The sequence below is a fragment of the Manis pentadactyla genome, chromosome 11 (genome assembly GCF_030020395.1).
Source record: "Manis pentadactyla isolate mManPen7 chromosome 11, mManPen7.hap1, whole genome shotgun sequence".
NCBI lineage: Eukaryota > Metazoa > Chordata > Mammalia > Pholidota > Manidae > Manis > Manis pentadactyla.
The window spans coordinates 2,998,569-3,016,942 of NC_080029.1; the positions used below are offsets into that span (position 1 = coordinate 2,998,569).

At 48.8% G+C, this 18,374-nt stretch overlaps 1 protein-coding gene across 3 annotated transcripts in view; it reads right to left on the reverse strand.

Moving 5' to 3' along the window:
* Positions 1 to 4,031: 4,031 nt before the first annotated feature.
* Positions 4,032 to 18,374, reverse strand: part of RCOR1 (REST corepressor 1) — a 176,669-nt gene continuing 162,326 nt past the window's right edge. For 2 of the 3 annotated variants that reach the window (XM_036882174.2, XM_036882172.2), the window contains one exon: positions 4,032 to 10,973. In XM_036882174.2, coding sequence (XP_036738069.1) covers positions 10,932 to 10,973 — 42 coding nt within the window. In that variant the 3' untranslated portion in view covers positions 4,032 to 10,931. The remainder of the gene's footprint in view (positions 10,974 to 18,374) is intronic. The other variant, XR_005024148.2, reaches the window with a different exon arrangement.

The window sequence follows — 18,374 nt, forward strand, 5'->3', positions numbered from 1 at the left end:
TACTGCCGGAAATGCTGGGAGCACCTCCCAGCACTGTCTTGCCTGGTTCGGCAGGGGACATACCTGTCATTGAGTCAGGGAGGCAGCTGGGTGACCATCCTCATTAGGGCATCCAAAAAAATAGGAAATGCACCCCCTCTTCACAGGGAGGAACAGAATGCTGAGGGATTGGGAAGCTTACCTAAGGTCACAGTGATTCAGGGACACAGTCCAAGCCCCTGATTCTTAGGCACAATTTGGCTTCACTGAGCTGGGAGATGCTCCAGCCAAACATAGGCTGAAGTGGGAAGGCAAGGAGAAAGAGGTTGAAGGAGAGAGGAGAGGGTAGCAGGGAAAGCATTTTAACTCCGAATCTGCTTAATGAAAAAGGTGGTCAACCAGCAGGACGCAGACTTGTTAGCGCGGAAGGCTGTCAAGAGAGTGGCTGCCAAGAAAGCCCCAGGAGCTGCCCTCCCCCCAGCAACGCACTCGATCCATTCTGTGCCGGGGCCCTACAGCCTGTCTCAGCAGTCTCAGGGGGACAGTTCCAAGGGGCTGTGTTTCTCTGCAGTGAAGTGTCGCACTGGGGACTCTGTGACATCAGCCCGAGAGCCAGAGGAGGAGGCCCTTCCAACCTCGGAAGCAGGCAGGAGCTCTGCTCTTCTCCCCACTGGATGGCAGCTTCCTCCGAGAAGGGACATGTGGCCCTGCCTCTGAGAGCTGGGGATCCAAGCAGCACCTGGGCACCAAATGTCCCAGTGCCCAGCCCTGTTCTGTGGCCTGAACCTTTCCCAAGTCCCCAGGCCTGCTCCTCTCCAAGGGCTTCCATCCCCTGCTGCTGTGTGGCAACTGCTCACCTCGGTGGCTGAAGAGCAGCTGGCACTTTCTTTGCTCATGATCCTGTGGGACAGAGTGTGGACCTGGTTCATCTGAACCACTCCGCAGGTCCCCTGGGTCACGTGCGTGGTATCCTGGGGGTTCGGGTTCCACCAAGCCTCATGCACGGGCCTGGCGTTCCGTGCCGGCTGTCAGCCAGGCTCTCCATCGGGTGGCGGAATTCTCAGCAGCAGCAGAAGGCCCTCTAGTGCCAGGTCATGCTTTCTAAGGTTCCACCGAGCAAAGCAAGTTGATGAGCCTGCGGTCAGGACACCTGAGAACCTGAGGCACAGGCACTCGGAAGCCCGACTCCTGGGGCCATTACGCCAAGACTTTCCTAACCAGAGGGGTCAGAGAGATGAGGTCATCAGGGCCAGCACTAGTCAGGGCCACCCAGGGCTGATGTCACCCCTGGCCTCAGAGTGCCAACAACAGTGTTCACTGGGCACCCATGGGGCCCCGCGTCCCATGGGCTGCTGAGGAGCCAGGAATCACACTCTGGGCAGAGCAGCCTCAGTGGCTGAGCAGGATTTCAGCAAGGGCCTGGAAAAGGACATGGTGGAGAGGCAGCAGGTCCACTTTGCACAGCCCAGAGCTGTGGGCAGAGGGCTGGGGAGACAGAAGAGGAACAACCATGGCTCAGCTGAAGAGCGCTGGGTGACAGGGCAACTCAGCCCCAGGGACCACTAAGGGTTCGGGGCAGGTGCTCTGCTACGACGCCTGTGAGAGGGCCCAAGCAGCCTTGGAGATGCAAGCTGCCTGCGGGGAGAGGGCACGCCCCCCAGCCAGGGCACAGTGCGGCACTGAAGGCAGCAAGGGGCATCCCGGCTGTGGCCCTTGGGCCTGGGACCCAAGCCCGATGGGAACTGGGGGCCACGCTCGCTGCATCTAGCCAAGTGGGGGCTCGGGGGGAGCCAGCTAGTTGTAAGTACTCTGCAGAGCTCCACCTGGCCTGCCCCAGCCCAGCTCAGCCCATTTCCCAGCAGCAAGGGCAGCAAGGCCCAGAGAGTTCTGTCTCAAGGGCGGCTCACCAGGGTCCCCGGCCCACCTACTAGCTGACTGACCATACACAGGCCCCTTCAACTCTGGCCTGTTCCCTCCCCAGGAAGCAGGGGCCCACCTACTTCTCAGCACAGAGCAATCTAAGGGCTCAGGACAAGCATGGCAAGGGACTGTCAGTGCCGGTTACATCGCCTAGAACATGGGGTGGAGGACAACTGCTGTTAGCTTTCCAGTGTGAACACACCAGTTACCAGCACGTGACTTACCTGTGTGTTAGGAATGAGTACACACGCACTGAGAGCGTGCAGTCCACAGATCCAGTACAGGCAGAGCATGCCGTCAAGCCCACCGAAGACCACAGTGCACGGGTGAGCCTGGAGGCAGTGTTTACAGACAGGAGGAGGGCTCCGGTGAAGGGGTGGGAGCTGCCCCCAGGGAGATGCCAGCAGCGCGCACACTCCCACGCCTGCCACCGCCGAGTGAAGGGGCTGCCAGCCATCAAGCGCCTCTTCAGCACAAGGCCACTGGGTTGGGGGAAGCGCTTCCACTGACAACCTCGGCTAAGCTTCCCAGCCTTTGAAGAAGTCTTCCTCCTGGCTTCTGAAGAGGAAACACACCCGGGGTGAAGGGAGTGGCCACAGCCACTGACGCCACCACTGAACCACGAGGACTGCGGCAGCGTCGAGGTCTCCGCGGGTGGCTCCATGGAGAAGCAGGCCACACGTGTTCCCAGGCCCGACCAGCATGTTCCAGCAGTCCAGCTCAGGCAGCGCGTTCTTCTCTAAGTCTTGGTTCTTCTTCTATAAAACTGAGATGACAGTCCCTACATGTAAGGCTGCTACAGCCCTAGGTCACATAATGCATGTTTGGTCCCTAGGGGACAAGGCAATTGTCAAAAACTGATCAATTATGACTAAAAAACACAAATAATTTGCTATACATGATTATTCATAATAAATGGCTTAATTATTGCTCAACCTACTTTTTAATCAAGTACCACAATCCACCAAATGCAAATGAACATTGGACACAAGGAGCCTTGCAGGACCAGAGGCTCCTTCAGCAAAGCCACTCAGCATGGATGTGGGTGAGAAGAGAGGGGCCCCTGTGACCACCCAGACCGAGGCCAGCTGCCCACTCACGGGGGCACGTCCGACCTGCCCTCCCGCCCTCTGATCTGAAGCCGGAACCTCTTCTGGCGGCAGCCCAGCACCGGAAGCCTTGGGAAGCGGCAGCACTGCAGGCCCGCAAAGCCCCTCTCGCCGACTGTCTGCAGTGCCTGCAGAACGTGGCTTCTCTCATCTAAGCCTTTTGAGCAGCAACCAACATTCACTAGGCTTCTACCCAGTGCGCGGATCACCACAGAACCACGTGAAATTCCTTCATCCTCCACTGGAGAGGGAGGAAACAGAGCTCCAACTTGACTGCGAGGGGGCATGTGAACCACAGGGCCTGCTCAACGCCTGGGCTGCCTGTCACCTCCTCTGGGAAGCCCTCCACAAGCAGGCCCCATGCAGGTTGATCTCTTCTCACTTATCTGAAAAGCTCTCCCCGGCTGGGGTCTCAGGAAGATGCCTGCTCGGCCTGTCCAGGCCAGGACACAACATTTGCTCACGCTATTCGTCGGCCAACTCTCCATTAAGGGGTAGGGGGTGGTGACGTACAGGAGGCAGAGACCTGAAAACCAGAATCCACACAGTGCTCTTCAACCCCACTCCAAGTATACAATCTCCAGATCTCTAATTGGAATTCATTCCCCCCAGGACTTTGGTAATTGATACCCAAACAGCTCAAGACACAAGCCAGAAGTCCAGGAAACCCCAAGTCCCAACTCACCCGCCTCTGACAGCCTGGGAGCTGGCATCGACCCCAGCCCTCACCCTCATGACTGGCAGAAGCACAGGGGCCGTAGGCCTGAACTCCTGCTGCTCAAAGCCCCCAATGGCCCATTCTTTTCACCAGCACCCATGGGCCTACTGTGGCCAGTCTCGGGATGAGCTGAGTGGGAGTCCTGACCGCCAGGGCCCGTGATCGATGAAACCTCAGACCCAAGTGTTTATTACCAAGACAAGTTGCCTCGTTCACAGCAGATGGAAGGAGAACCTCTACAACCCTGTGGGAAGACAACAGGGGTATGTACCACCTGTAAACTAAACCATTTCCTGACCCAGAAATTCCAATCCCTGATATTTATTCTAGAACTACATGTGCATGCAGGCAAAATTTCCAGTCTGCTGATATTATAAGTAACAATTCAGTGACCATCAGTTGACAGCGGTTGGAACAAGTTGTCAGCCATAACTGGAGTGCTAGCACGGAGCCAGGACCTAGGGAAGGAGCAGCTCACACACACGTGGTGATGCAGAAGTAGGGTAAAAAAAAGCCAGGCACGCAGCCAGGTACAGAGTATGTGAATTGTACGGAAAAACGATTCTTTGTACACGTGCAAGTGAGCATGCACACATGGGATCCTTCTCCCTGGAAGAACAGGAGGGAACGGACAACTCCAGCTGCCTGTGGGCCACAGGACGGCAACAGGGACTATGTTTCAGCCTGTGTCTTCAGTACCAAGTGTGTTCACTGGTGCCCATTTAGGGGAATGAACGAACACGTGACACCCTTGCTCTGTAGTGTGGTGCAAGGGTGTAAGTGGAAGGAGCCCCGAGAGCAGCCTCTGCTGATGGTGGGGGCGGCACGCTGCGCAGGACCTCAGAGAGAGGCAGCGTGGCTGTCCCAGGGACAGGGCATGGAGGGAGGCATGGCCGCACAGCATCCCTGAAGCAGGCCCTACTTGGCTTAAGTCAGAAGGAAGGCTGTGTTTTCCCAGATGGCAGAAGCTGCACTTTCAGCGGGAAGGGCCAGATGGTGGGTGGTGGGTGCAGGGAGCGGGTGAGGGAGAGGGGAGGAGGCCGGGGCCCAGCCAGGTGATGCCAGGGTCTCCCTTTTGGTGGCTGGAAACGTGTATATCCCAGGGGAGGTCTGAAGGGGAGGGGGGGAGCACGTGGAGCTGAGCTCCAGCACTGGGCAAAGGCGCTGACAGCCCCAGTCCAGGGAGGACAGCTGGTGGGAAGAGACCAGTGCACTTCCAGGCCCATGACTGGGCTCATGCTTCTTGGGTGAGTGGGAATGAGGACCCAAGTGACTGCCCTGGGGGGCAGTTCCATCCAGCCCAGGACCAGAGAGTGAGCTGGGGCACCTGTGCCCTTGTCTAGGCTCCAAGCACAAAGCAGCTGCCGCCAAGAACAAGCATGGTCTTGATCTGCTGAGAAGTAAAGGGATTCCCCCAGGCAGAGCGCCCCATCTCTTCCTTCCGAGAAGCAGCACCCAGCATGGCACGCAGTGCCCAGAGGCACAGCAGCGGCGGCCGCAGAGGCAGGAGCGGCACCCGGGAGCAGGGGGCGCCTCCTCTCAGCTCACGCGTTCACTGGATAGTCTCGTGGCAGTGCCGCAGCCTTCTGCCAGTCTGGGTCGGTAAGTGCGCCCAAGACCTGTCCCCTCAACAGAAGTTACCAGGGCTATGGCAGGCCTGGTGGGGAGAGAAGTTCTCACCTGTGTGGTCCTGGCCTGGATTCCACCAGAAAGCACAGCCTACGGTGAGGGTCTGTGGGTAAACAGTGTGATTTTGAATGTGATCCCAGCACAGGGTGGGGTGAGGAAAAGTGAGATGGGGTGCATTTTTTAGTTGGGTACCATGTGGGCTGTGAGAAGCCCTGCAGAGCTGCCTCCACAGAGAGGATGCCCAGCGCCCGTGGTGCCCAGGGCAGCCCTGGGGCCTGAACAACCCCTGCTGCCCACATGAGATGCCGCCAGGGATACCTGCCTGAAGCCAGGGCTGTAGCAAGGGCCCAGAGGATGGAGATGGGGCACAACAGGTGACCTGTAAACACCTGTCCACAGGTGTTCCTTCCTTCCGGCTGGCAGGAAGAAGCCTGGACCTGCACTCCACCCGCGCCCTTGACGTGGGGCCCCCGACATGGCTCCCACACTCCTGATGGGAGCCAGGCCTGTGTGCGCGCGGCAGTCGGAGAGCCTCTCCCTTAATACCTCTGTTCCTTCTCGCTCCTTATTCCTCTGAGCCAACAAAGGCCACGCCCAGACAGTCAAGCAACACTGACAGTGGGCACCCCCCTAGCCGGGACGCCCCTCGTCTCCGTGGCTCCCCGGCATGCTCTCTGGCTTCCCTTCCTCCCCCACTGACTGGCAGGGGTCGGGCCTCGGCTCTGGCTCCTTCCTGTTCTGCACGAGTCGCCTCTGCAAGCCGCATACCAGGCTCTCTCAGCTCGGCCCTCCTCTCCTAGGTGTTGCCCATGTGTCCCATCCAAGGAGACTGTACCTCTTCCTCCCTGCAGGCCCTGCAGCGCTGAGAACAGCGACCACAGCACCGTCCTGTCTTCTGTCCTGGACAGGAGTTCTGAGAAGCATTATGTGAACCCCGCTTGTACACAGTGTGAAGTCAGATACGCGGAGGGACGCCATCAGCCTGTCTTACATGTTGTCCGAGGCAATGCTGGATCTGCAGTCAGGCTTTCACAGCAGTTATCTAACCATACCTATATTCCGGCTGTCAAGGAAGGGCCACAGAGGGCCAGTGGATGCTGGGAGCGCCCTCCAGGCTACCCTGGGGGGCTGACCACAGCAACAAAGGCAGTGGGCTTGCCTCCTCACTGCCCCGTCCGGGGCTGTCAGAGGCCAGCTTTCAGGTGCCAAAGACTGGATATGCTGAAAAGAGAAAAACCACTACTGGGAAAAAGCATTCACCCCAGTGGACCTTTACATTTAAGCCCTCAGCAATGGCAAACTTCCCAAACTTATGCACCTCAATCTGACCCCAACCAAATGATCATACATAAGAAAGCAGTTCAGGCAGAGCTAAAGGCTAAAATCAAAAGGCATCTGGGGCTGTACTTCCCCAGGGTGGGGCTCTGGGGAACCGATCCGTTCAGGACCTTGAGGTCCAACACAAAAGGCAGGGGAGCACCCACTTTGTATTAGGGTGGGCTACTGCTCTGCTGGGGGGCAGAAAACTGTCTTGTGTTTCATATTTTATTACATCAATGGCTTGACAATTTTTATTTAACTTGAGCAAATATTGGAAATAGAAAAATGAATTCTGCAGAATTTCACAAATAAAATTTCCAATGTCCGCTAACAAATGTTCTCAGTCAGTGGCTGAGCAATTATAATGCTATGAACATTCACCAAATGAATGTGCTGAAGTAGAAAACAGGCAGAAGAGACATTAAAATATTACTTACAACAGCATTATTACAACATTATTTTCTTTAAAATTTCAACATGGATTTTATCACTTCAAAAGATATACAGCATTTCCATTATATTTGCAAACTTAACCTTATACATCTTTTAAAATCTTGAAAAACTTGAAGCAATCTAAAAAGCACTTAGCAAAGTGGATGGGTCTACCTGATGGGATACGATCTGCTCCGTATGAAGCCGTTTCAGGAGAAGGTGGCTGTAAACACCCGTCTCACACAGCATGCATAGCCTACACCGACCTTCCTTCTTCCGAGCTCTAACGCTGCTGCAATTGTGCTTCACTCTAATTAAGAAGAGCTGCAGTGATCGGGGGAGTGGCCAAAAGAGGATCTGTGTCTGAGCATTGCACAAGATCACCAGGATGCAGATGAGCTAAATACCTCTAGTCAACTTGAGGAGAAGTTTCACTTGCTAGTAAAAGCTTGAATCTGGGTCACTAGATTCAGAAACAGGCCAGACGAGAGAAATGAGGCTCTCCTTTGCTCACACAAGCAGGGGTCCAGTTAGTGTAATGCACTGTTCGGCTTATTTTTGGTATGCGATTATACCAATAGTACATCTGATATTTAGAAAGACAAAAATAGGGCGGAGCTGAAATTTAAAGTGACAATGAGCACACTTAAATAGTGGTGTGTGGTATTTGAGGAAACTTCATATACACAGAAAACAACTGCTTAATTAGTCCACCACAGTAAGCTTTTACAAGTTGACCACTTTTTCATCTTCATTTTTTGATTAGAGGTCTATGCTATCGAAGTGTCTTATAGGTTAAAAACTACCAAAAACCATTTTGAGGAAGTGGTGTCTTGGTGGCACAGATATACCTAGCCAACGCAGTGGGTGTGTTACACTCATTTCTGGCTCCTGACACCAGCACCTGATTGTGTACCACTATGAACCTAATCGGCACCACTCAGGCACGTTACTTCCTGGGTAGAAGAGCTGTATTACAGAATCGACCACTGTTTCAGACCAGTCAACACAATATTCAAGTAACAAGGTGTTTAAATGGATAAGTGACAAAAATTTTACCTAACACTTTACACACCTACATAAAATTAAATAGAAGAGACTTTTAATGCATCTGCAGTACAATTTATATCTTTTAGGATTTCTAAACTAAAAGTTAAACTATCATTTGCTTCAATGGTACTATATTTTGCACAATAACTTATACTCAGGTGAAATTTTCCAAAAAATATATATATATAATTATGACATTCACATTGATAATTTTTAAGAAGACAAAGCTTACGTGAACATTGCATCCGAAGCAGTTGTCACTGTGGACCCTCACATCCAAGCAGACCTGCTGATACACCACAGTCTTGATATGTTAAAAAGGGTCTTCACATAAATAAGACCAAACCACTCAGCTTTTAAAGCTCCATGATTTCTTGCATTTACAACATCATTGAAAAGACAGTGTAATGAAGCAGTTTAGAACAGTCTTACACATGAAACCACAGCAAAGGCCTGCAGGCAGACACTATCCTTTCCTTCTGGGAAATGACAACCATGCACCCCTTCGCCTGCAGAGAAAGCCGAATCCAAGTGTGCCAGCAAGGCGCTTCTCCAGGACTGGCTGAGTAAGGGGACAGCACAGCACTCACAGGCCTGGTGCTGCCAGGTGCCTGCCATGCTTTGCACAAAGAGCAGCACACTTCCCAGCTGCCAGAAGGGGTCCCTTCTTGAGGAACCAGCCTGGGCGTGAAGAGAGGAGCATACCTGCAGACACAGCGAGAACCTCCTGCTGCAAACTGCCTACTGCCTCTGTGAAGAGGAAGGTGGTCTTGAGAAAGAGCAAGGAGACCCTAAAAGCTTCAGTTTCTGTCTAGTGTCCCCTTTAAGTGATGTGCAAAACTCATGCCACCTCCTCCCCATGTTTTTCCTGCCATTTTCGCATGGCAGGCTTATGATTAAAACAAGAACAAACCCTACATGGTTACTAGTGTTATTTTGCTATCCCTGTCCAGGCAGGAACAGTGAGCTGTGACCTCTGACCCTCTGATGCTCTTCACATGCTCTTACTTGACCCACACACACCTAGGGTGGGGACGGAACGGTGAAAGTCAGGGAAGTCCCTGTTCACTCCCCATCTGAAGGTCCTTCCTCCAGATACTAAAAAAAGCAGCACAATTCCAAACAATCTAGGTTTCTAACTGAAACTCTTCCTAAAGAGAAAATGAGCCAACTTAAAAAGAAAAAAAAAGCAAGGTGCTTGGGAGCCAAACACATCAAATTCTAATTGCATATTTTAAATTCTCACGAATTCTGTTTTGCCTTAAAGCATCAGTATTTTTTTCTTTTTGGTATCGAAAGCAGGAAAAATATTTAAATGATGCAAAAAACAACCCAAAATCTTCCTCCACATGTCTAGTGCGGGCTGGACTGACCATGGCACGGGGAACAGGTTACATCAGAGTGCAGTCTGACAGTCCATCTGCCCTCAGCCCCTCAGCAGGTCCGTGGCTGGGCAAGAGAATAAAAGCGTCTCAGGACATTGATTCAAAACGTTAACTTGTTTGCAGTCCAACCACGGCTTCCCCTAATGCCCTGCAGACTGTTCCCTTTCAGCCTGGTCTCACAGAACCAGCACCGACCCCCACCTGGCCCTGTAGCACTGGGGGGAGGGGGTGCGGTGTGATCGCCTTCAACTCACATGGGACACACGGGATGAGTGGAAGGACACGTAAAAGGCCGCACAGCAACAGGGCGGGAACTGGCCACATGAAGCTCTTACAGACCCGTCACCGGCTGTCCTAACACCCTTCATCAGCTAACCCGACAGTCAGAACCTGCCCTGTCAAAACCCGCAGCCAGTTCTCCCAGCTCCTCATCTCAGCGATGTCATCTTTGGCAAGCAATAAACTTTGCAGAAGAAATAAGACACTAAAACAGAAAGAGGATTGATAACATGGTTGCCAAAAGGAGAAGGCACCAATTCCAAATGTACAAGCACCAGTACAGTGGCATGGACCAGACCTCTTGGAGTTGGTTGGTGATGGCCGGAGTGGGGGCTGCGGGCCGCCAGGAAAAGCTAAGGTGGCACCCATCCTGGGGCCACAACGCCGAAAGCAGAAGGCAAGTGTTGAGGGCCACGTTCCCATTAAGCTACAGTGTCCCAGGATAGCTGCTGTGTCTGAACTTTCTACCACTTGGAAGAGGAGGAGGGAGGCTTAAGCCAAGCGAATTTATAAACCATAATTATGCCCTATGTTTAGGGAAATGTGAGTTGTATCAGGATGTTTGGCACGATAAAGGTTATAATGCAGTCTGCCAATTTATCGTGATTTCCAAAGGAGCATGATATCACTTAGGTGGGTGCCTCAGAAAAGAACAAGAGAAACTTCCTAGAAGGCCAACAGGGTCACAGTCACTCTGAAAATTACATTATGCACAAAGTAGAAATGGCAGGCCATGCAGGAACAGAGTCGTGCCCTCTGAGTCGGCTACCTGTTCTGAAGCTGCTGACGTGGAGAGCTGCCATCGGTGGGGCTCAGGAGCTCCAACTGGGGAGGTGGGCCCCGGAGTCAGGGGGGCGAGCAGGCCACGAGAGCCCCCAGCACTAGGCAGGGTGAGCGCTGCGCTGGAGCTCTCTGGGAGGCGGCGCCAACGTGGGGAATGAGCGAAGACTTAAGGCAGATGGAGCACAGGACTGCAGTGTATATGCCATTTTTGGTAACAGCTGCTTGTCCACAGAGACGTGATGCAGACGGCTAGGGGAGGCCTTGTGATACCTGATATCCTGGGTGACATGGTCGCCCACACCAAGTGCTCAGAGCTGCCAGGGTCTCTCATGAAGCAGATGCATATCTGACGTCAAGAACAGAAGCAGTCTGAGGAGAGGAGAAAAAAAAAGAATCAAAGAGCAGAACACAATACAAACTCTAATTTCAGCGCACTGATGGAGGAACGGTGGTGGCCCACCCAACCTGTCCTGAGAATACAGGGACTGCAAACCATGCACGCCTGGGCTAGTGCCAAGGAACACGCCAGGCCAAGGCACCAGGCAGAGACAGGTCAGAGTGTGGCCTCTGCAGCCAGACGTCTTGGGCTGAAATCCTTGCTCTGCTGCCTTCCAGCTGTGCACCTTTGTCTAAGCTCCTTTTCCTTTTCAGCTCCAGTTTCTTCATTGGCAGAATGGACACAATAATGGTGCCTGCTTCATAAGGTTAAATATAAATCCCAGAGAGGGGCGTTATCAGCACAGAGCTTGACAAACAGCAGTGGTCACGTGCCAGCACTGGCTGGAGGGGATGCCATGGTACCTATCCATTCAACAAACACAAGTTCTGGCGTCTTAAGGGCTCCAAAGGCATTCTTTAACTCTCCTGTTCTCCAAAACCGACTCAGACCCAAGCCTCAAGGTCACCAAGCGTCTCCATGCTCACTGCTCCCCTCGTGGTGTCTGGTGTCTTAATGCCAGGAAAACACCTGGGCTATGACTCCCGCATCAGGGAAGAGCTGCTCTGTGGGGAAGTCACAGTCGGCAAGACCTGCAGCTGGTCAGGCCCAGAGGCCTCCCCGCACCAGCCACACGCAAAGCCACCCACACCGTCAGTGAGTCTTCATCTCCAGGCAGCCATTTCAGCATTCTTGTTCACCCTTTCTGACCCCCACCCTGTGCCCAACCTTGGCCACCTCAGAGAACTCTGAATTTCAAAAGCTCAACACCCCCGGGTTGCCCTCCACTCTCAGCCCTGAAGGAAAAAAACCCACAGCTGATAGACCATCATATGAGTGGCACTCCTAGCCATTCTGAGGGCCTCCCTGTCTGTACTGCATAAACATAAAAGCTGCAGGCAGGAGGGGAGGGCAGGGCAGCAGGACTCCGCCTCAGCTGCAGGACTCCACAGGAGTAACAAGACTATGACATTGTAAGCACCCAAGTTCTGAGCACCGGCTGGACAGTCAAGCAGCAATCCAATGAGCTCCTGCAGGCCCTTGGTGGACACGGAGAAGCTGCAGGCCTCACAGAATAACCTCCTTCTGCTGACTAACATGTGGGAAACAGGAAACCAGGTGCCGGAGCAGCACTGCTGGCCCTCTAGGAAGCTTAAGAAAAAAGGACTGGTGGGGGAGGGGTCCTCAAGATGGCAGTGTGAGTAGGGCAGCAGAAATCTCCTCCCAAAACCATATATATTTTGAAAATACAGCAAATACAACTATCCCTAAAAGAGAGACTAGAAGATACAGTACAACAGCCAGGCTACACCTACATCTGTGAGAACTTAGCATCTCACGAAAAGGGTAAGATACAAAGCCATGACCCAGGGGGACCCGAGCACTCCCCCCACCCCAGCTCCCCAGTGGGAGGAAAAGAAACAAAGTGGGGAGGAAGTGGAAGCCCAGGACTGCTAAATAACCTGCCCTAGTAATCTGCACTGGGAGCACAGACACATTGCATGGTGTGCTGGATATCAGAGGAACAGAAAAGTAAAAGTCTGAGATGGAGACTGCGACTGGGTCCCCACAGACAGCTCCCCTGGGAAAAAAGAAAAGTGGGAGCTTTAAGACCCTTAAAGGGAGAAGGGTTTAACAGGTGGACAAAATCGTCCCAGCACACTCAGCCCAGCAGGCTGGAATCTTAAGGAACTTCCGGCGCCCTAAGGCCCTGTGCAGCAGCGCAGCTCCGAAGCCCCTCGCAGTGACAAGCAGCCTGCCGCTCACTCCACCTCACCGGCACCCAAGTACACTGGCTGACCCGCCACCATCGCGGAGCAGCTGGAAAGTGGACCTGCCCACAGCAACCACACAGTCTTCTCCCAGCACACAGCTAACTGGGCCAGACCCAGAGGCTACTGCCTCTACACAGCTGCCCAGCACATGCATAGGAAGCTGGCAGAAGGTCAGGAAGGCACGAAGGGGCGCCAATCTCACAGGAGAACACATCCGGTGCATCTGCGAACCCCGCAGTGCCCTAGGCTATCCCCAGGGCTGCCCCACCCACAGCATCACGGGGGATTAACCCAGAGACTGCTCCAGTGTACAGGTAACCAGCACAGGCAGCGGAGAAGGGCAAGGTGACGAGCAAGCAGGCAGAGACTTTGTTCTCCCAGCTGACACATGCACCACTTCCCAGTGATCACTTCTATCACCACTAAACGGCAGAAGAATCTGGTCCAGTCCAGAATCAGTCAAACAATGCCAGGTGAGATAGATATAACCAATCTTCCTGAAAAAGAATTCAAAATAAAAGTCTTAACCATGCTGACGGAGCTGCAGAGAAATATGCAAAACCCAAGGGATGAAATCTGGAGGGAGATAACAGAAATCAAACAATCAATAGAAGGACTTAAGAGAAGACTAGATGAGGTACAAGATACTGTTAATGGAATAGAAATCAGAGAACAGGAACACAGAGAAGCTGAGACAGAGAGATAACAGGATCTCTAGGAATGAAAGAACATTAAGAGAACTGTGTGACCAATCCAAATGGAACAATATTTGCATTACAGACGTACCAGTAGAAGAAGAGAGAAAAAGGGATAGAAAGTGTCTTTGTAGAAATAATGGCTCAAAACATCCCCAAGCAGGGGAAGGAAATAGACTCTCAGACCATGGAAATCCACAGATCTCCCAACACAAGGGAACCACAGAGGACAGAACCAAGAAATAAAGTAAAAAATGGCAAAGATCAAAGACAAGGACAGGATATTAAAGGCAGCCTGAGAGAGAAAAAAGATCACCTATAAAAGAAAACCCATCAGGCTATCATTAGACTTCTCCACAGAAACCTTAGAGGCCAGAAGAGAATGGCATGATATATTTAATGCAATGAAACTGAAGGGCCTTGAACCAAGGATACTGTATGCAGCACGATTATCATTTAAATATGAAGGAGGAATTAAACAATTCCCAGGAAAGCAAAAGTTGAGGGTATTTGCCTCCCACAAACCACCTCTACAGGGTATTTTAGAGGGACTGCTCTAGATGGAAGCACTCCTAAAACTAAACAGATGTCACCAGAGAAAATAAAATCACAGCAAAGAAAGCAGACAAACCAAATACTAACTAAAGGCAAAAAATAAAATCAGCTATCCACAAAAGCAGTCAAGGGAAATACAAAAGAGTACAGAATAAAACACCTAACATATAAAGAGTGGAGGAAGAAGAAGAAAAGAGAGAAATTAAGAATCATCAGACTGTGTTTATAATAGCTTAATAAGTGAGTTAAAGTCAGACAGTTAGATAGTAAAGAAGCTACCCTTGAACCTTGGGTAAATACAAATCCAAAGCCTGCAATCACAATAGGTACATATCTATTGATAATCACCTGTAACATAAATGGACTCAATGCACCAATCAAAAGACACAGAGTAATAGAATGGATAAAAATGCAAGACCCATCTATATGCTGCTTACAAGAGACTCACCATAAACTCAAAGACACGCACAGACTAAAAGTCAAGGGATGGAAAAAGACATTTCATGCAAACAATAGGGAGAAAAAAGCAGGTGTTGCAGTACTTCTATCAGACAAAACAGACTTCAAAACAAAGAAAGTAACAAGAGATAAAGAAGGACATTACATAATGATAAAGGGGGCAGTCCAATAAGAGGATATAACCATTATAAATATACATGCACACAACACAGGAACACCAACATATGTTAAACAAATACTAACAGAAATAAAGGAGGAAATAGAATGCAATGCATTTATTCTAGGAGACTTCAACACTCCACTCACTCCAAAAGACAAATCAACCAGACAGAAAATAGAGGCCCTGAACAACACACTAGAACAGATGGACCTAATAGACATCTATAGAACTCTACACCCAAAAGCAACAGGACACACATTCTTCTCAAGTAAACATAGAACATTTTCCAGAATGGACCACATACTAGGCCACAAAAAGAGCCTCAGTAAACTAAAAAAGACTGAAATTCTACCAACCAACTTCTCAGATAACAAAGGTATAAAACTAGAAATAGATTGTACAAAGAAAACAAAAAGGCTCACGAACACATGGATGCTTAACATGATCTTAAATAATGAATGGATCAATGACCAAATTAAAACAGAGATTGAACAATATATGGAGACAAATAAAAACAACAGCACAATGCCCCAACTACTGTGGGACGCAGTGAAAGCAGTTCTAAGAGGAAAGTATTAAGCAATCAAGGCCTATTTAAAGGAAGAACAATCCCAAATGAATAGTCTAAAGTCACAATTATTGAAACTGGAAAAAGAAGAACAAATGAGGTCCAAAGTCAGCAGAAGGAGGGACATAATAAAGATCAGACAAGAAATAAATAAAATTGAGAGGAATAAAACAATAGAAAAAAAAAACAAAAATAAAAGGTGGTTCTTTGAGAAAATAAACAAAATAGATAAATCCATGGTGAGACTTATTAAGAGAAAAAAGAGAATCTACACACATCAACAGAATCAGAAATGAGAAAGGAAAAATCATGACAGATCCCACAGAAATACAAAGAATTATTAGAGAATACTATGAAAATCTATATGCTAACAAGCTGGATAACCTAGAAGAAATGGACAACTTTCTAGAAAAACACAGCCTTCCAAGACTGACCAAGGAAGAAACAGAAAATATAAACGGACCAATTACCAGCAAAGAAATTGAATTGGTAATCAAAAAACTACCCAAGAACAAACCCTCAGACCAGATGAAGTCACCACAGAATTTTGTCAAATATTTAGAGAAGTCATAATACCCATTCTCCTTAAAGTTTCCTAAAAAATAGAAGAGGAGGGAATACTTCCAAACTCATTCTATGAAGCCAGCATCACTCTAATAGCAAAACCAGGCAAAGAGACCACAAAAAAAGAAAATTACAAACCAATATCCCTGATGAAAATAGATGAAAAATACTCAACATAATATTAGCAAACTGAATTCAAAAATATATCAAAAGGATCATACACCATGACCAAGTGGGATTCATCCCAGGGATGCAAGGATGGTACAACATTCGAAAATCCATCAACATCATCCACCACATCAACAAAAAGAAGGACAAAAATCACATGATCATCTCCATAGATGCTGAAAAAGCATTTGACAAAATTCAACATCCGTTCATGATAAAAACTCTCAACAAAATGGGTATAGAGGGCAAGTACCTCAATATAATAAAGGCCTATATGACATACCCACAGCCAACATCATACTTAACAGGGAGAAGCTAAGAGCTTTTCACCTAAGATCAGAAGAACACAAGGATACCCACTCTCCCCACTTTTATTCAACATAGTTCTGGAGGTACAAGCTACAGGAATCAGACAAAGCAAAGAAATAAAGGGCATCCAGATTGGTAAGGAAGAAGTCAAACTGTCACTATTTGCAGATGACATGATATTGTACATAAAAAACCCTAAAGACTCCACTCCCAAACTACTAGAACTAATATCTGAAATCAGCAAAGTTGCAGGATACAAAATTAATACACAGAAATCTGCTGCATTCCTATACACTAACAATGAACTAGCAGAAAGAGAAATCAGAAAAACAATCCCATTCACAATTGCATCAAAAAGAATTAAAATACCTAGGAATAAACCTAACAAAGGAAGTGAAAGACCTATATACCCTGAAAACTACAAGACACTCTTAAGAGAAATTAAAAGGACACTAACAAATGGAAACTTATCCCATGCTCTTGGCTAGGAAGAATTAATAATGTCAAAATGGCCATCCTGCCTAAAGCAACCTACAGTATTCAATGCAATCCGTGTCAAAATACCAACAGCATTCTTCAATGAACTGGAACAAATAGTTCTAAAATTCATATGGATCCACAAAGACCCCAAATAGCCAAAGCAATCCTGAGAAGGAAGAATAAAGCAGGGGGATCTTCCTTCCCAACATCAAGCTCTACTACAAAGCCACAGTAATCAAGACAATTTGGTATGGGCACAAGAGCAGACCCAGAGAACAACGGAACAGAATAGAGACTCCAGATATTAACCCAAACATATATGGTCAATTAATATACGATAAAGGAGTCATGGATACACAATGGGAAAATGAAAGCCTCTTCAACAGCTGGTGTTGACAAAACTGGACAGCTACATGTAAGAGAAACTGGATCAATGTCTACCCCATACACAAAAGTAAATTGGAAATGGATGAATGACCTGACTGTAAGTCATGAAACTATAAAACTCTTAGAAAAAAACATAGGCAAAAATCTCTTGGACGTAAACGTGAGCAACTTCTTTGTGAACATATCTCCCAGGCAAGGGAAACAAAAACAAAAATGAACAAGTGGGACTATATCAAGCTGAAAAGCTTCTGTACAGTAAAGGAAACCATCAATAGAACAAAAAGGCATCCTACAGTATGGGAGAATATATTCATACATGACAGATCCAATAGAGGGTTGACATCCAAAATATATAAAGAGCTCTCACACCTCAACAAACAAAAAGCAAATAATCCAATTAAAAAATGGGCAGAGGAGCTGAACAGACACATCTCCAAAGAAAAAATTCAGATGGCCAACAGACACATGAAAAGATGTTCCACATCACTAGTCATTAGAAAAATGTAAATTAAAACCACAATGAGATATCACCTCACACCAGTTAGGATGGCCAACATAGAAAAGAATAGGAACAACAAATGCTGGCAAGGATGCAGAGAAAGGGGAACCCTCCTACACTGCTGGTGGGAATGTAAACTAGTTCAACCATTGTGGAAAGCAGTATGGAGGTTCCTCAAAAAGCTCAAAATAGAAATACCATTTGACCCAGAAATCCCACTTCTAGGAACTTACCCTAAGAATGCAGCAGCCCAGTTTGAAAAAGACACATGTGCCCCTATATTTATAGCAGCACTATTTACAATAGCCACAAAATGGAAGCAACCTAAGTGTCCATCAGTAGATAAATGGATAAAGAAGAGGTGGTACATATACACAATGGAATATTATTCAGCCATAAGAAGAAAACAAATCCTACCATTTGCAACAACATGGATGGAGCTAGAGGGTATTATGCTCTGTGAAATAAGCCAGGCAGAAAAAGTCAAGTATCAAATGATTTCACTTATCTGTGTAGTATAAGAACAAAGAAAAAAGCTGAAGGAACAAAACAGCAGCAGAATCACAGAACCCAAGAATGGACTAACAGTTACCAAAGGGAAAGGGACTGGGGAGGATGGGTGGGAAGGGAGGGATAAGGGGGAAAAGGGGACATTATGATTAGCACACAAAATGTAGGGGGGGTACACAGGGAAAGCTGTACAATACAGCGAAGA